Below are 18,375 nucleotides of genomic sequence, written 5' to 3' on the forward strand. Positions count from 1 at the left end.
GATGAGTAAATATTCAGCAATTGTTTTCCCTTTCAATATATAATTTCTACACAGAAATAAAAGGAAAACTTGGAGATGTACATAAAAAACAGCCTTTTTCTATCACAGTACATTCTCATTTATCTAACAGACCTGAATCCTTTATCTTTGGCTTTGAAGGACACACAGGAAAATATCACAGATTCACTTCACTTCATGTCTTGTACCTTTTCTTTCATCATTTGCCTGGATATCTGTACCTATTCTTTTGATGGACTACAGTCCAGGATATAATAGATGATAATAATAATAATTCAGGGACATATGAATTTAAATACAACTTATTATTTTTTTCCCCCTTTGCTTGGCACAGAGTGTGTTTCCTGTGATATTAGAATATTCCACTAAGAGATCCACACCCAAAATGATAATAACTGTGGGACACACTACACTATTTATATTTATATACACTACACTTTTTATCCAACACACATACTTAGCGTACACGTAAATCTTTTGCACATAATATACATGTACATACATGGAACACACTATACTACTTATATTTATATTTATATACACATACACTTATTTATCCAAACACACATACTTAGCGTACAGTTAAAATTTTTCCACATAATATACATGTACATACATAAATGCTCATTTTAATATACCTGCCATACATTGTCAATTTGTATATTGTCAATCCTTACCCACCTATTTGTATTTTTTTGTATTTTTTATTCCTTATTGTGTTTTTTGTTCTGTCGCTGTTATGTTGCACTGCGGAGCTCCGTCACGAAAACAAATTCCTCGTATGTGTGAACATACCTGGCAATAAAGCTCATTCTGATTCTGATTCTGAAAAGTTAAAGACTGATCTGAGGTCAGAGCACTCGTCAGGGCTTGGCAGCTGAAACGACGCAAGTGTCTTGTCCCACAGACATTATCCCAAGACATACAAGGTAACACTTCACTCAAAGTATTATGGTTCTTAAATTTAGCTAACATTTGAAAACCTAACTAAGTTTTTAGTTTTAGCTCCTTATTAAACACTACTTAATGGTTGGTAATGTTAGAAAGATGATTATTTAATTTAAAATCAAATGCTTATACAAATGTCAATAAACTTTCAATTCATACAGTATGATCATACAGTTCTTGAAAATCTACAAATGGTTTTAACAGATGTTATACAGTGATCAAAGTTTATTTGTTAATATAGTGCAACACGTATGGGTAAAGTTAGGTTTGGTGGTATGAATAGTTGGATTAATGGAAGTGTACGGTGTCAGTTTTATTATGCAGGAACAATGTACAACTTATATGTTGCAACATTTTGATAAATGAAGAAGCATTTTCTTGAAAAACTGATTTGTTTTCTCCTGTTGTTGTTTGATTAAACGGATATCCTGTTTAAACATTTAGAACATGGGAGCTTGTGGTTAGTTGTAACACATATGGTTTAAAAATGTCCACACATACTAGCATAACTAAATTTACAGTATTTACTTGTTGCCATATAAACACTATATAAAAAAAAAATTCTGCCAAAATTCAAAAATCTTTAAGATGTCGCTGAACATCTATTCAACCATAGCAAAAGTACATTTCTGACTGAAATAAGTTTTTTGTGTTTATTTAAAAAAAACAAATATGTTATTATTTTAATCTCCAATCTGTTATTTGTCAGTTTAGATTTAATATTTGAGTTTAGTTTAATATTTCACTAACCTGTTTTAAATGGGAATGGGGAACGTTGTAACTGCATTATTAATAAACTATTAAATTGACAAGACTGAGGGTCAATGTTCAGACATGATTATTTCAAGAAATGTAAAGCATTTTGTGTTCTGTTACGACCTCTAGTGGTTAGCCATAAAAGAAAAAGAGAGTTCACACCAGAGAGATGACAAATAAACAATTTTATTCTCTTTCAACTGGAATTTCTTCAGGGGCAGACAAGGCCAAACTATAAACAAAACAAAATCTTCTTTGAAAACTAAATAACTTCAAATGGAAATAAAGAAGTCAAAATACAGACCAACTTACCTACCTCCCTTAACCATAAACAAACCACCACGGCGGCACATATACCAAAATTGGATCGATACAGAGCAGATTAGCATGGCCCCTGCGAAAGGATGACACGCAAATCCGTGAGTTGCTCTTTTAGGGAAGTCGTGGCCTAATGGTTAGAGAGTCAGACTCCCAATCGAAAGGTTGTGAGTTCGAGTCCCGGGCCGGCAGGAATTGTGGGTGGGGGGAGTGCATGTACAGTTCTCTCTCCACCCTCAATACCACGACTTAGGTGCCCTTGAGCAAGGCATCGAACCCCCAACTGCTCCCCGGGCGCCGCAGCATAAATCCCTCACATCCCTAAATTTGGCAAACTAGTATTTACAAATATATTTACAAAGTTTCAGGAGATAAACAGGAGATTCAGAATTTGAACTTACAATGACAGACACTCAACAGATTCACTACACAGAATATCTCTCTCGTGTACGACACTCACAACCAAACAACAACGAAGATACTAACAATAGCAGAAAACAGTGAAGCATGATGGTACAGTGTCAACAAGGCTCAAAGGCAGCAGATGAGTGTTTGGGGTGGTCCTTATATCTGGGAAAGGTGCATAGTAGGACCAGTCACCATTTTCAGCTGATTAACAGAGGCCACACCCATCTGGAACACAAACATGTCTACACACACTAGCAGAGAGATCAAAATACATACAAAAACAGTTCACAGCTGTTAGTTCATACAGAAGATCATCTAGGTAACGTATGTAACCCTCGTTCTCTGAAGGTGGGAACGGAGACATTACGTCAGAAAGAGACTGATGAATGGGGTCTCGCCCGAGAACCCAATCACCTTCGAGCGGTAACAAAACGAGCCAATGATACACGCTGTACCTTGGTATGCGGGATTTGCATGGCAAGCTTTGTCCCGCTGTGTGGGTATATAAGGAGCAGCCCAAGCAACTCACATTCAATTCTTCACTGAGGAGCTGAGTCCAGTGACCCTGCCGTTCAGCGGAACAGCGATGTGGCAAAGGGACGTAACGTCTCCTTTCCCTCCTTCAGGTAACGAGGGTTAAATACGTAACCTAGACATCCCTTTCAGTCGGTCACATTCAACGTTACGTCAGAAACAGACTGACTAATGGGGTCCCTTACAAAACACCACATGGCTGTCTTCCAGTGACCTGTGTGAGTGATAGCACCCTGTTGTGAGGCCAGCACGAGTGAGGGCCTATACCTGACACAGAATGCACTGGGTAGCATATTCCAGCTGGACGTATGCTAGCGTGCTGCCTGCTCATAGGAGGATTTACACAGGCAGGTATCAACCAGGAAGTGGTGATACACATGAACTCTGAGGTACCCAGCCTGCAGGGTGGATGTTTCAGTGACAGAGCTGGCAAGGTGCTTGCCAAGGGAAAGACACCCGCTACCAAGATACTTACTGTGAGAATACACTTGTAGGATTGCCCAGATAAAGGGGAATCACAACACATGGAGGCACCTAGTCCAACACAGGGCTGACTGATAGGGCATGCACGCACGTCAACAGTGCCAGAGGAACCCAGGGTTCTGAACTGAGGAACTCACTTGAGGGGAATAGTGCACGCATCCAGTCTGTGAAGTGGAATGGCGCAGCAAGCGGATTGACACTGAGCAGGTCCTTACTGGCCCGAAGGGGCAAGTACCCAGGAGGACACAGGCACTACAAAGAGATTATAAAATCTTGCAAATGTGTTAGGTGTCGCCCAGCTCGCAGCTCTACAGATTTGCTGCGCCAGCGCCCAGGAGGAGACTACACTCCTAGTTGAGTGAGCTCTCATCCCTAGGGGGCATGGCAGGTCTTGAGCCTGATAAGGCAGGACAATAGCATCCACTATCCAGTGGAATAACCTCTGCTTGGAGACAGCCTTTCCCTTCTGCTGGCCTCCATAACAAACAAAGAGCTGGTCTGAGGTCATGAGGAACTGAGTTCTGTCTACGTAAGTGCGGAGCGCACGTACTGGTCAGAGCAGTGCCAGGGCTGGGTCTGCCTCCTCCAGGGGCAGCGCTTGCAAGTTCACCACCTGATCTCTAAAAGGAGTGGTGGGAACATTGGGCACGTATCCAGGCTGGGGTCTCAAGATAACATGAGAGTTGCCCTCTTTACAAAAAGGGGAGCTAGAATGGGGTGTGGCAGATGGGACTGTATACCTTTTGAGGTAATCAAGTCTCGATGTTAACATCAAGATGGTCATGTCCCCGCAATGAGAGCATGAGTCATACACGAACGCAGTCTCAGCGTGCTGTAAGCCCAGACACATGACACAGCAATCATGGTCGTCACGAAGAGCCAGATATCGAACATATAAGATGCAAACAGAACCCGATCTAGTAGCTCTGTCATTGGTGCTGAAGCACTCTGGGGAATGCGGGAGCTGAAGGCAGGATCTCGCGATGCACATACCGCAGACCAAGATACACTGTGTACCATTGGCTCATTTTGTTACCACTCTCGGGTGAGACCCCATTCGTCAGTCTCTTTCTGACGTAACGTCAAAAGTGACCGACTGAAAGGGAACCATAAAGTCACAAAAATTTAAGTATCCTGAGAGATAAAAGCATGCCTATTATTAACATATTGGATTTTTATTAACGCATATTCTGCGTGACCATATTCTACACAAGTTCATAATAAGCAGCAAAATAGGAGTTCATTGAAGCTAAATTTACAGTTGTTAATATTCCCATTATTAACAACCACAACTGTGGCTGTTTTGTATTATTTTATGTATTGCATTTTTTTATTATGATTATGATTTTTTTTTTTTGGGTGAAATTTATTTTTTCAGTAGTAGGGTGTAAATTTGTTTAAAAAAAAAAGGTTATAGGTGTGTGATATGTGGAACAGTGAAGAATGTGTCAGAAAACATGGACCCTTCTCACTGTGACAGCATGTTTGCAAAATCATAAGTTTTTCATATTGTCTTTATGTAATTTTATAACAGTCATCCACTGATGGTGAGTTGTAGATGGACCCATGGTCAGTTTTAATTCCAAATAAACAAACTAAACAGACCATAACTTGACAAATTTACATTTATAAGACAGTACTTTGTTTTTTTTTACTGCCCAAACTTTAGAAAAAGGATAAGTAATAGTAGACTCCATAGAATGAAAAATTAAGAGCATTGCACTATAGCAACCGCATGAAGACACAAACTGATAAAAAGTAAACTAAATATAAACTTTTAATGCAATTAAATCCTTTATCACTTTTTGGATAAAAGTGTCTGTCAGTTGTCAATGCACGCAAAGCTCCTGACAACATTCCTGGGCATGTACTGAGATACTGCGCAGCAGAACTCACTGATGCCTTCACAGATATTTTCAACATCTCACTTAGTCAGGCTGTTGTTCCCACATGCTTCAAAGCTACCACCATCATTCAAGTCCCAAAGAAGCCATCTCCATCCTGCTTCAATGAATACTGCTCCATTGCACTTACTCCCATCCTCATGAAGTGCTTTGAATGGCTAGTCATGCACCACATCAAGTCACCCCCCCCCCCACCTCCCTGGACCCATTTCAGTTTGCATATCGGTCCAACCACTCGACCGATGACGCCATCGCAACTGCCCTCCACTCAGCACTCAAACATACAGACAAAAAGGACTCATACGTCAGAATGCTGTTCATAGACTTCAGTTCAGCATTCAACACAATCATACCTCAACAGCTCATTTACAAACTGGTCCAGCTGGGACTCAACACTTCGCTGTGCAACTGGCTGTTGGACTTTCTGACTGGAAGACCTCAGGCAGTACGGGTCAGCAGCAACACATCCAACACCATCACACTGAACACTGGGGCCCCCCAAGGATGTGTGCTGAGCCCCCTCCTCTTCACTCTGCTGACCCACGACTGCACACCGTCACACAACTCAAACCTCTTCATTAAGTTTGCGGATGACATGACTGTGATGAGTCTCATTAGCAACAGAGATGACAGAAACTACAGGAGCGAGGTGAGCCATTTGGCCGGGTGGTGCAGTTACAACAATCTCTCTCTGTACGTGGAGAAGACAATGGAGATTGTTGTTGACTTCAGGAGAGTGCACACTCAGCATGCTCCTCTGGACCATCAACGGTGTGACTGTGGAGAGAGTAAGCAGCACCAAGTTCCTGGGTGTGCACATCACAGAGGACCTCTCCTGGACCGACAACACATCACAGCACTGGCCAAGAAATCTCTACTTCCTCCGCAAACTGAGAAGAGCCAGAACCCCGCCCCCCATCATGTGCACCTTCTACAGAGGCACCATCGAGAGCATCCTGACAAGCATCACTGTGTGGTATGGGGCCTGTAATGCATCGGGCCAGAAGACTATACAACGCATAGTGAGAGCAGCTGAGAAGATCATTTGTGTCTCCCTCCAGGAAATTTACACAACCAGTCTCACCCGCAAAGCCCTCTGCATTGCAGGTGATCCTACCCACCCATCACACACCTTCTTCAGTCTGCTGTCATTCTACTACCTCATCAGTCAAATAAAAGAACTGCCCTCTGAGCCCTGACTTGATTTGACTTGACTTTTGGGTGGGAAAGTGTTTCTTTGTCCCTGTGATACCTCATTTGCATGCTTTATTACAGGCATGATTAACTGATGTAGTTTTACCCAAAATATGGTACAAATAGTATGATGCATTTCATGATCACATAGAGTACATCATGGTTTAAGAAATAAAGAGCAGATCATTTTGATAACAAGTACGAAACATTTAGAAGAAAATAAACCAGAGATACATTCATGCACCTGAATATTAGCATTTAGAGCTTAACTAATGCAAATAAACAGTGGTAACTAGACTAATGTAAAAGGGAAATGAAATGAAATACTGACATCACATGCATATATCAGATGCATTTGTAATTACATTTATTATAGTCTAAATTAAAGAAAATGTCTTTGTATGTGTGTAAGGTGTTTTGAAATTGTGGAGACAGACCACTGGTTTAGTCAGGTAATTGCTGCCTGGCACAGGGGACATTTACTCCTGGCCTCCTCAGAGATGCTCCATTTAAAACAGCAGGATATTCTAGTTTTCAAAGACACTGTAATACTTTGCATCCAACCTGAAGACCTTCAGAAAGTATTAGCTGCTGTGAGGGAAAGATCTAATGAAGTGTTTTACATTGAGAAATTGTATAGATAAAATGTTAATGGTAAACAATTAAAGTGCTTGGGAAATGAGTCTATGGCTGAGGATTGGAAAAAAGGGAGGCAGAAACACTTATGGATAACACTCAATATAAAACGGACAAAGGCAATACAGAGAGTAGAATCTGTGAACAGCATGATTTTTTCATCTGTAATAAATGAGCAAAAAGAAATTATGATGAAGGATGGTGGGAGCTGAGGATCATGAAGACAAACAAGATCTAATTTTCTGATGAGTTTTAATAATGTACATATATTATCCACTGAGTGTAGAAAGATTGTGTGTGCCATAATTTGTGAAGCAATTAGAATAGACATCTGACTAAAGAATGCAACGCTAGCTCAACCAATTAAAAAAAATTATACCTATGAATTGGTATCTTGGTATAGAGACCAATACTCTATAAATGGTCAATTGGTACCATCTTTTCTGTAACTTTTGTCAATCCCATGACTTGATAATTTGACCGGTCAATTAATGGTAAAATTAAGCACTCACAATCAGAGTTAAACATGCCGTTTTGTTGTTTTCTTTTCTCCCTCCACTAGACTGACCATGTATGCAATTGTTACTCTGCAAGACTCAGATGAGGTGGTGTTGGCACCAACAAACTGGCTGAGTCTAGACAAGAAACAATGTTACTGGCCCCCATTCAAATCACCAGACAAGTGCATGGAAGCTGTTCAGAACAGAATTAAACCTGAAACAGGAGGGAAACCATGGGAGAAACTGAACATTAGCTTTCACAGAGAATATTGTAATGATCACTATTTTAAAACAACTTAATTTAAGATTATGTACTGTCTAATAATAGAATATAATGCAGCATCTCCTAACAGATGATCTGGCCTCGAAGTTTAACTGGCAGGGGAGAGGAAATAAAAAGCCCTTCTCTAAGCTTATTTTAACAGGTGTGATCAGAGGTAATCACTGCTGCACGAACACTTCCAGCATACACATAGAAGTGTAGTATTTACTTGTGTTTTGTATGTATTTGTTAATTCAATCACTTTGTGAACTTTGATGTCTTCAAATTTCATATGTCTTCTTTAGAGTGTACAAGAGCAGCTGTGAGTTTAAAACACTAACATCCAACAAATTTACAATGAATTCTTCAACAAGTTTTCTTTTTCAGATGCTGCATTAAAACAAAGTGTTACGAGGATAGACTGTGATGCTGAAATTAAAAATTATTTGTGGTCCATATCTGATCGAATCGGTCAGAATAGACCAAGAGTCTGTGGAGGTAAGTAATAAATATTAAGTAATATTGTCTCACTTTCCATAGGCTGATTTTCTACCTGATGGTTTTGTTAAAGCATACTTCTATGTTAAGGAAATTGCATTTATTTGTTTAATGATCATTGTATACCTCCTTCCCCCTTCAGGTCTGACTTCAGATGTGACTTCTGCCATGCTGCTGGACAGTAGCTTCCAGTCAGTGACTGGAATGTCTTTTGACTGTATTTGAGTTTTGGAACATTTATTCATAGGTCACATTTACTTTGGACTGTTTGCCTGGTTTTGATCGTTTGCTGCCTGCCCTGACCAGTGTCAGTTACAGAGGTGGAAAGCAACTAATTATATTTACTCACATTACTGTAATTAACCCTTTGACGTGTACGATCACACCGGTGTGATCAGTCTTGGCTGGTCCCTGAAGCGTACGATCACACCGATGTGATTAGAACTTTCAGTACATCACGTCTTCAACTACTAAATTTAAATCCACTTTCGCGCTTTGACTGGTGCAGAGACAGATCAGATGCGCTGAGCGCTTTTCATATTATTACCATTTTTCAGTGTTTTCAACCATATAATGTTTATTTTAGGTTTCAGATATTTAAATACACATGAGTGCTATCAAAAACATACCTTTACATTTACATACATTGTAAAATATACTCTGTTGTCTGTGGGAACGGCAATAATGATCCTTACAAATATAATCTGATGACATGTTTTTATTGATATCATATACAGATTGTGCAGGTAACTATAAAGTTTACTCTGCTCTTCTCCCAATTTTCCTGATATTTACTTTAACGTGTTTCGGGAGGAGAGGATGAATGTGCGTGTTGTAAATCCCACAGCTCGGATTCAGCATGAACTAACATGATAATGAAAATATTGAAACTAACATGAAAATATTCATAATGAAATGAAAGTGATCCATGTGTCATATAGATCTAGTTTTGCTGTGTTGTGTCACATGACAAGCATGACGCGTCGCCATGGAAACATTAAGGCGGTACATTCCAAAATAACGGTCGTCTAAAAAAACTCACTCTGGGGGCTGAGCTAGAGCTGTAATCAGGCTTTAAAAGTTAGGTCCGACCGGACCCGAGCCCGACAAGTACATTTTGATTGACAGCTTTTTAAAAACCCGAACCCGTTTAAAGCCCGACATTATTTAAATGTGCGCACACACACAGCTCTTTTGCCTTTAGTCAAGAATGTCATTTATAGATGTTTTAACATAATTCATAACTAACATAGACTAGACCACTTGGAAGTTGGAATAAAGAAATAAAATAAGTCCTCTGTGACATTTTAACAAATAGGCATAGGCTCATTTAGCCTATAAATAGACCAACGAGTCTTTTTTAACAAATTAAATTAAGATAAATTCTAAATTGAGATGGGTATTTGGCAATAACGAAATTAAAATAAAGGCTACGCCGGATTTGCTTCGACACTAGCAGCTGATATTTAATAAAAGAATAATGCCAACAATAGCGTTAATACTCTGTCCACATTATGCATTTAAGACTCAATGAATATTTACTTATCATTTGAAAAAACTTTACTCACAGACATTAGGCTAAGCCTACATGTTTTTGTGGAGGAAAATAATTGAATCCACTGTAGATGTCTTCAGCGCGTTCCTGCGCTCACTGATGGTCTGTCATTATTCACTCATTATTCTCGTTATAAACATGGCCCAAACTTTTCCACACCTCAGACTTTGCTTTAGTTGCTGGTGCAACCAAAACGTAATCGCCAGAGGCAAGCCTCTGTTTCACCTACTCAGCATCCATTTTCGCATCTTTCTCCATTTTCGCATCTTTCTCGCGCTAACCGAAACACATCACATGACCGGAGCGCAAGCCCAAACCCGACCGAACCCATCGGGTCCCGTCGGGTTCAGACAAAGATCTTCAGCACTAGGCTGAGCTAGAATATTTTAAACTCACGGGCGAAAGGGTTAAGTTGCTTTTTTGTGTACTTCTACTTTTTAAAGTATTTTTTAATATGTATAAATATGTAATTTTACTTTTACTTAAGTATATTTTGTTTAAAGTACTGTACTTTGCAACATTTTAAAACACATTAGTTAATGAGTAAAAAATAAAAATAAAAAGCGCCCTGAAACTACTGCAGTGAATGTTAATAGTAATTATAATGATAATTAGCAGGAGCAGGACAGGAGAACAAACTCTGCTAAAATCACAAGAAAGATGGAGACAAACCACACAGACATTAGTGGAGCAGATCCAGATGAAAATGAAACTAGGGCCCTATGATTTCCGCGATGGTGAAAACTTGGACGGAATCCAGTCATAAAAATGGAATTTACTGAATAATGCGAAAGGTCATGGAATTTGTCATTACACTTTCAGCAAATTTCGATATGGACTATCTGTATATATCAAGCAAAATAAAACAAATAATAATAATAATAATAATTAAATATGAATCATGCATGTTCTGTGTGTGTGTGTGTGTGTCTGTGTGAATGAAATGCGCAGACGTGCTGTATCTTTTTCAGCATCTGCTGCCTCAATATATGAGTAGTCTACATGAACACATAAACAATCTCTAGAACTGCTCAGTCACTTCATGAGCATTTGAGCATTTCATTTGAGAGAAACTATCATTATCAGGAGGAGAAACAGTTCCCCATAAATGTGTATATGCAACGCTAGTTCTCTTATATTAGGGAACCAAGGTTATGTTAGTAACAGGAACGTTTGCTGTATTTCTGTTCAAAGAAAGGAAATTTACATCAGTCTTGAACAGGTTTCACATGAATTTACAAATGGGCTATAACACTCAAAAATTTTGCTATTAGCTTTATAAACTGTACACGAATTTGTGCTCGGCTTAGTCCCCTTTAAATTTCATATGAAAACGGCAGCAGACTTCGATTGGTTCCTCACTAGAAAACTCCAGACACGAGAAAAATAAACGTATACCTCAACATAAATAAGTCGTTCAACATAAGGATGTTCTTACCTCGACAAAATGATCTCATGGCCACGACATAATATCACGTTCCCACGAGTTAATATGACGTTCTCACAAATTAATATCTTGTTCCCTCAAATTAATATCTCATGGTCGCAACATTTTATCACGTTCCTATGAGTTATGTCGTGGCCATGACAAAACTAAGTTAACCAAGCATGCCACCTCCTGGGCGCCATAGGGAGAAGCCGATTGAAGTCTGCCGCCTTTTTCATATGAAATTTAAAGGGGACTGAGGCATATTATCACGTTCCCACAAGTTATTATGTCGTTGTCACAACAAAACCAAAGCTGTGTCCCAAACTGAAGTGCACGGACTTCGTAGTGCCTATTTGAAGTGCGATTGCATCAATTCACAATGCATCTATCAAAGACCTCATTACAAGGCCAGTTGCAATTTTCGTCAAAAATGCGCCCTCCATTTCCCAGGAAAATGAAGTGTACATCAGATGGACACATTGCACCCTACCATATCCCAGAATCACTTGGATGCAGATGATGATAGTGTTTATATTCAAAGAACATGACGGGTGAGAGTTCTATGGGGGAATTCACATTGAAATGTAAGTATTGTGTTTTCATTTACTCAAATACCTAGCAAAGTGTTAAAAGCCAGGGTTTTTTTAACACAAAACTCACAAGCAATAAGATAAACACTATATAAGGCAATAGTCTTTCCCTTTGTTGTGTATTTGTAGTGCTGTCCTCCAAGATAGGTCTACAAATGTTTTGACCAACAATTCAGTATTTTGTATGCATGTCCTGCTGTGTCATATTTTTTCTAATGTTAAGATTGCAAACCTGTTTTTATATATTTTTATAAGTGTTTCCATTTACTCTTGTTTTAGCTCTATTCTGGAGAAAATGACCATGCTGGGGAAAGACTTAAAAAAATACAAAGTAAGCAAGTTAATACACACATTTTTTATGAAATTAATTGTGCTGTTGTTGTTTACAGCCGTGGTTTATTTGCTCTGATTTAGGATTGCAAGTGTCCTGGGACAGGTCGAGGGAGTGAGTGGAAGCTGGTGGAGATATTCAGGAAGGACATCAAACTCCAGAGAGAAAGCAAAGAGAAAATGGAGAGACTGTTTTCTCTTCTTGAGAGAATGCTTAATAAATACTGTATTTATTAGCCATTCTCTATTAGGCAGGAGAAAGCAGTGGAAAAAATGGGTACATAAACTTTTTTCAGTATATTTATTTTAATTGTCACATTGTCATTGAAACAACCTAATTGTAGTTAAAAATGAAATGAATAAGTTTCCAAAAAATACTTTATTCATTTTTGTAGAGTGATTTATTTGTAAATGAGTCCGAGTACTTTCTGTACATTTTGTATTTTTGTTTTGGATATTCACACATGTAAATAAGAGATAAGTAATTATGTAATTTTTTTAATGAAGCTTATATTTTTTTTCACAAAACATTGTTCTATATGTATATTTGTACTTTAAAACTTTTTATTAACGAAATGAAATAATTTATTTAATAGAAAACTGGATATCTAAATATGTTCATTTTGCAAACCTCTATGATATATTTGAGAGGCAGGCTGAAATTTGGTATTTTACAGTGAGCAATATTTAAAATGCCTTTATGCCAGCTTTCCATTTATTTCTGAAAACTGTGCTCAACATTATTTTATCAGCAAGTAGTAATCCTGCCGATTTTCTCTATGATACTATAATTGGACTCTGATTTACAGCCTTTTGAAATGTACAGTTTTTAGCTCTTCCAGGGGGTGCTACTGGGCCCCTGGGGGTAGAAGTGCAGTAAAACCAGAGTGCGAATTACCCCACCATTTTCAAAAAATGTAATTGAATTGGTACATCATACAGAGTGGTCTACAAAATGTTTTTGACATGCCTCGTTCTACTGTCGTGGCCTAATGGTTAGAGAGTCGGACTCCCAATCGAAAGGTTGTGAGTTCGAGTCCCGGGCCGGCAGGAATTGTGGGTGGGGGGAGTGCATGTACAGTTCTCTCTCCACCCTCAATACCACGACTTAGGTGCCCTTGAGCAAGGCATCGAACCCCCAACTGCTCCCCGGGCGCCGCAGCATAAATGGCTGCCCACTGCTCCGGGTGTGTGCTCACAGTGTGTGTGTGTGTGTTCACTGCTCTGTGTGTGTGCATTTCGGATGGGTTAAATGCAGAGCACAAATTCTGAGTATGGGTCACCATACTTGGCTGAATGTCACTTCACTAACACTCACTAACTAACACTTGTCCACCGCATTGTCCTCCGAGTCGCTGAGGAGGTGCTGGCCATTCACCAAGAGATTCACCTCCTGAAGACCCCAGAACACATGGAGGCAGGGCTGAGCTTAAAATGTATGCTTTTTTCTGATGTTAAACCTAAGCTATGTTGTAAATAGTTGTAAAAAGTACTTTATGTAATGTATAGAAGTATTTGTTTGAATATGTTAACTGACAACTAAGGAAAATCCCAAATTCAGTATCTCAGAAAATTAGAATATTGTGAAAAGGTTCAATATTGAAGACACCTGGTGCCACACTCTAATCAGCTAATTAACTCAAAACACCTGCAAAGGCCTTTAAATGGTCTCTCAGTCAAGTTCTGTAGGCTACACAATCATGGGGAAGACTGCTGACTTGACAGTTGTCCAAAAGACAACAATTGACACCTCCAAAAGAGGAGGGCAAGACACAAAAGGTCATTTTAAAAGAGGCTGGCTGTCCGCAGAGCTCTGTCCAAGCACATTAATAGAGAGGCGAAGGGAAGGAAAAGATGTGGTAGAAAAAAGTGTACAAGCAATATATATAACCGCACCCTGGAGAGGATTGTGAAACAAAACCCATTAAAAAATGTGGGGGAGATTCACAAAGAGTGGACTGCAGCTGGAGTCAGTGCTTCAATAACCACTACACACAGACGTATGGAAGACATGGGTTTCAGTTTCGCATTCCTTGTGTCAAGCCACTCTTGAACAAAATAGACAGCTTCAGAAGCGTCTCGCTTCAAAAAGGACTGGACTGCTGCTGGTCCAAAGTTATGTTCTCTGATGAAAGTAAATTTTGCATTTCCTTTGGAAATCAGGGGCTGGATTCACGGAACATTCTTAAGAATAAAATTCTTCTTAACTGCCAATTTCTTCTTATTTTCTTACTTAAGAAAAAATATAAGAATATTTAGTATTCCCAAAAAAATCTACTTAAGAATGTTCTTATCTTTTTTCTTAAGATTGTTCTTAAGACAAAACCTAAGAAGAATTCATATTCTTGAAAAGAATCTTCTTAAAAATCATCGTAAATACAGTAACTTTTTAAATGTATGTGTGTGTGATGCTGCTTTTCTGTCTTCAAAACTCATTAGCAACTCTAAAATGAGTCAGATAGGGAGCTTTAATTGAACGCAGTTTATTTTAGATTATAAATACATAATCTTTGGCAGTATTCAGTGCATATGAATGCACAGGACTCATTTGCTGTAGAAGCATGGACTCACATACCGGAAGCATTCACTCAGATGAGAGCACAAAAACACAGCACAAAAATTTATGAAACATATATCGCTGCAGCTTGAGACATTAAAAATGTGAAGCTGAGCGCCAGTCAAAGTCGCAATGAAAATATAGAGTCTATGATTCTGCTTATTATCTATGCTTATTATGATTATTATTAGGGTAATCAACCAGATGCGCAAAAAGACAACAGTGTGAGTTTAGCAGGGCGTCATGTATTCATTCAGATAACGGCTGTTATTTTCTTCTTAAGAAAAATATTAAGATGTTCTTAAGAATATATTTGAGAACTTGTTAAGAATTTTTCAAGAATTGTACTTAAGAACATTCTTACAAACTTTGTGGAAATTATCTTAAGAAATTTCTTATTTTATTTCTTAAGAAGATTTTCATGAATCTGGCCCCAGGGTCCCAGAGTCTGGAGGAAGAGAGGAGAGGCACACAATCCACGTTGCTTGAGGTCCAGTGTAAAGTTTCCACAGTCAGTGATGGTTTGGGGTGCCATGTCATCTGCTGGTCTTGGTCCACTGTGTTTTCTGAGGTCCAAGAACATGAAAAAACACCATAAACACTTAAGGCAGTGGTTCCCAATCCTGGTCCTGGAGTATGGCGTTATTTTTGTGCCACAATCCTGAGCGAGTAATTGTACGTTTTGAGCACAGAGAACTATATTTTGCAAGCACATTACATTAAATTATGGTAAAAACATGGTAAATGCCCCTTTTCAAATTCCATTTGTTACGATTGTAAGTGTTGTGGTTACCATGATTTTACAACAAATACAACTTACATCTTTGAACCTGATATGAATATAAAATGAATCCAAGGTCTATGGCACGTCAAGTGACATATAACGTTTAATCACCGCAGTTAGCAGCTGTGTTCATTTAGTTAAACGTAATTAAACTCAAAGCCAGCCTCGGATGACCGATATAATACAGCGATTAAACATAATGCACTAATTTGATTAATAAAGAAGACAAAATACATTTTATAACAGGCATTAAAAAAGCATATTTATGACTACTCACCCAACCTGTGGCACTTGTAAACTGATGGCAAGTATCGCGAACGTGATTTCATAGCGATAAACATCTCATGCCCTTTGCGTCTGAGCTCTGACGCCAAAAGTTTCCCACTGAAAGCAATGTAGGTCCTATGCGTCGATATAGCGATGCCGAGGGGCACCTTTGGAATCTTCATAGCTACGCTAGAGGCGATTGACCATGCTCCAGTTTTTGACGCCTTGGGAGTGAGAATGGGTTGAACCAGAGCACTGTTCAGCTGTCACAGCTGCCACTGAACATTGAGATGTACAATGCTATATATTTTTTTCTTTCTTTTTTTTTTATCACAGTTTTATTTTTATTCTTAACTGCCTAAAAAATCCTGGTTGCAAACCTGCCTACATATGATCACCATTGTCAAGACAATCAACTTTATAAAATCGCACCTTTTTAAAGCATTTGAACTGCTATGTGTGTATGTATATATGTATATATATATATATATATATATATATATATATATATATATATATATATGTATATATATATATATATATATATATATATATATATATATATATATATATATATATATATATATATATAATTACATTATTCAAGTAAGCCTATACCTGCATTTAAAGTTGTAATCAGAAAAAGGTCGCCGCAAAGCAGTGTAACTTACCTGGCCTCGGTCTTGGCTAAGCCTGAGGTACATCACCTTCGCCTCCAAAACAAACAAAAATGATCAATTATGGCCCCACCTATCCTGGCAGGATTGTCCTCTCATCAGCTCTCCTCTAGCACTGTTGCTAATCGACAAAGTGGTAATCGGGAACACCTGGTGGCGGAATTGGGAAATCCTGCAAAGGCAGAGCATCTCATGCACTTCGGAGGGCCCTTCGTGCACTTCTGACGCCTGGCCTTTGAAGTCTGTGGCCTTCAAAGTGTGCGCACTTAACTTTGGGACACAGCTTAACTGAACTGACTATGTCACCTCCCAGGCACCGTACCTCCCCGTATTTCAACGTATTCTTTTTTAATGTGGTGCAAAAAACAGGGCCGTGCTTTTCCACTCAAAAAATCCTAGGACAGTGTCCAGATCTTAGTTTTAAACCGCCCAAAACCTTGCTGGTCTCGAGCAAGGGAACCTATGGCATCAGCAGGTGGAGCATCCACTACAGACCACAGTTTGGATTGTTTGAGAAACATCGGTGCTACACAGATCTATCAGCATATGAAATCATAGTGAAATCGATAGCAGATGATTCTTTGATTTTAAATTGAGAAGACAGAAAACACTGGGGTTCAAATATTGGGTTAATGGAAAAATAAGATTCAACGTGATTATTTTGAGTTTGATTAATTTAATGTAAGTTGTATTGAATTGTACAGTTAATTTGATTAAAATTAGGCAACAACTTTTTTTTTTTTTACAATGAACCGAGTATTTATAAGTTTTTAAAATAAAATAACCCACTTTTTTTTTTTGAATAGGCTAAATAAACCAAAAACAAACAAAAAAATGCATTTAGATATTATACAAATATATATTTTTATTATTTTTTTTCAATACTTCTAATTTCTGATCCCTTTACAAACTTAGCAAAACATTAAGCATTAGAGCCCCATCTATATTTATAAATAGTATTAATAATCAAATTAATATTCAGTGATTAAATATCATCACAGTTTTTGCTTATATTCAAAACTGACTATGCTTCATTTTCATTGGTTTCCCTAAGGGGAAATGGCAAGCTTTAAAAGCAAACAACATGCAATCTCTTGTGTTTCCTTATTAACCCTTGCATTTTATAAAACGACTACTGCTGATGATGTCCATAATGTCCCAACAAAAGGAACTGAGTGGTTTTAGATGAAACTTCTTCCAAAAAAATAAATAATAAATAAGCATGCAATACATATGTATGATACTAATTTTGTTAAGTATAAAAGTCATATAAAATGTGCTAAGGAGACTCTTTTTCTTTTTTTTAATTTCCCTAGCTTTCATTTTCTGTGAAGTCCACACCCCAAAAGTGAATCAGCTCTTACGTCAGACGTCTCACTCTGCTCAACACAACAGTTGAATCGACGGCAGTTTCCTGTCTTACAGACATTATCCTGCGAGATAAAAGGTAACCTTTTCTTCAAATTATTAAGATGTTTAAAGTTAACTAAAATTCCAAAACTTATTTTGTCAAAAATATTTTCTGTACTCCTTTAGCTTACTTTTTTCCAAAACAAACTATAGACGCACATATTACTACTAATTTATCTAACGAGCATTCAACATCAACATTTGGTTTTTATCTCTCTGTACTATCCTTTATGCTCAACTTAGAATTTGTATACAAGCAAGACATTCAAGGCATTCACATGGGGTATACCTTATATAATATAAAAAAATAAATAATT

General features: G+C 38.2%; 1 protein-coding gene and 1 pseudogene across 5 annotated transcripts in view; both read left to right on the plus strand.

Moving 5' to 3' along the window:
* Window positions 1-878: 878 nt before the first annotated feature.
* The window catches only part of LOC132104037 (uncharacterized), a 35,771-nt gene continuing 18,274 nt past the window's right edge, over window positions 879-18,375 (plus strand). The window contains exons 1-4 of one of the 5 annotated variants that reach the window (XM_059509217.1): window positions 879-947; window positions 8,349-8,459; window positions 8,602-8,650; window positions 17,965-18,095. Coding sequence is in view for 3 of the 5 variants with exons in the window: in XM_059509216.1 (XP_059365199.1) it covers window positions 7,250-7,270; window positions 7,760-7,970 (232 nt within the window). In the remaining 2 variants the exon portion in view is untranslated. Of the gene's footprint in view, window positions 948-7,095; window positions 7,271-7,759; window positions 7,971-8,348; window positions 8,460-8,601; window positions 8,651-17,964; window positions 18,096-18,375 lie in introns of those variants that run through there. The other 4 variants (XM_059509221.1, XM_059509216.1, XM_059509219.1 and 1 more) reach the window with 4 other exon arrangements.
* Window positions 2,059-2,156, plus strand: LOC132104910 (U6 spliceosomal RNA; annotated as a pseudogene).

The sequence above is a fragment of the Carassius carassius genome, chromosome 25, assembly GCF_963082965.1.
Source record: "Carassius carassius chromosome 25, fCarCar2.1, whole genome shotgun sequence".
In the NCBI taxonomy this organism is placed as follows: domain Eukaryota; kingdom Metazoa; phylum Chordata; class Actinopteri; order Cypriniformes; family Cyprinidae; genus Carassius; species Carassius carassius.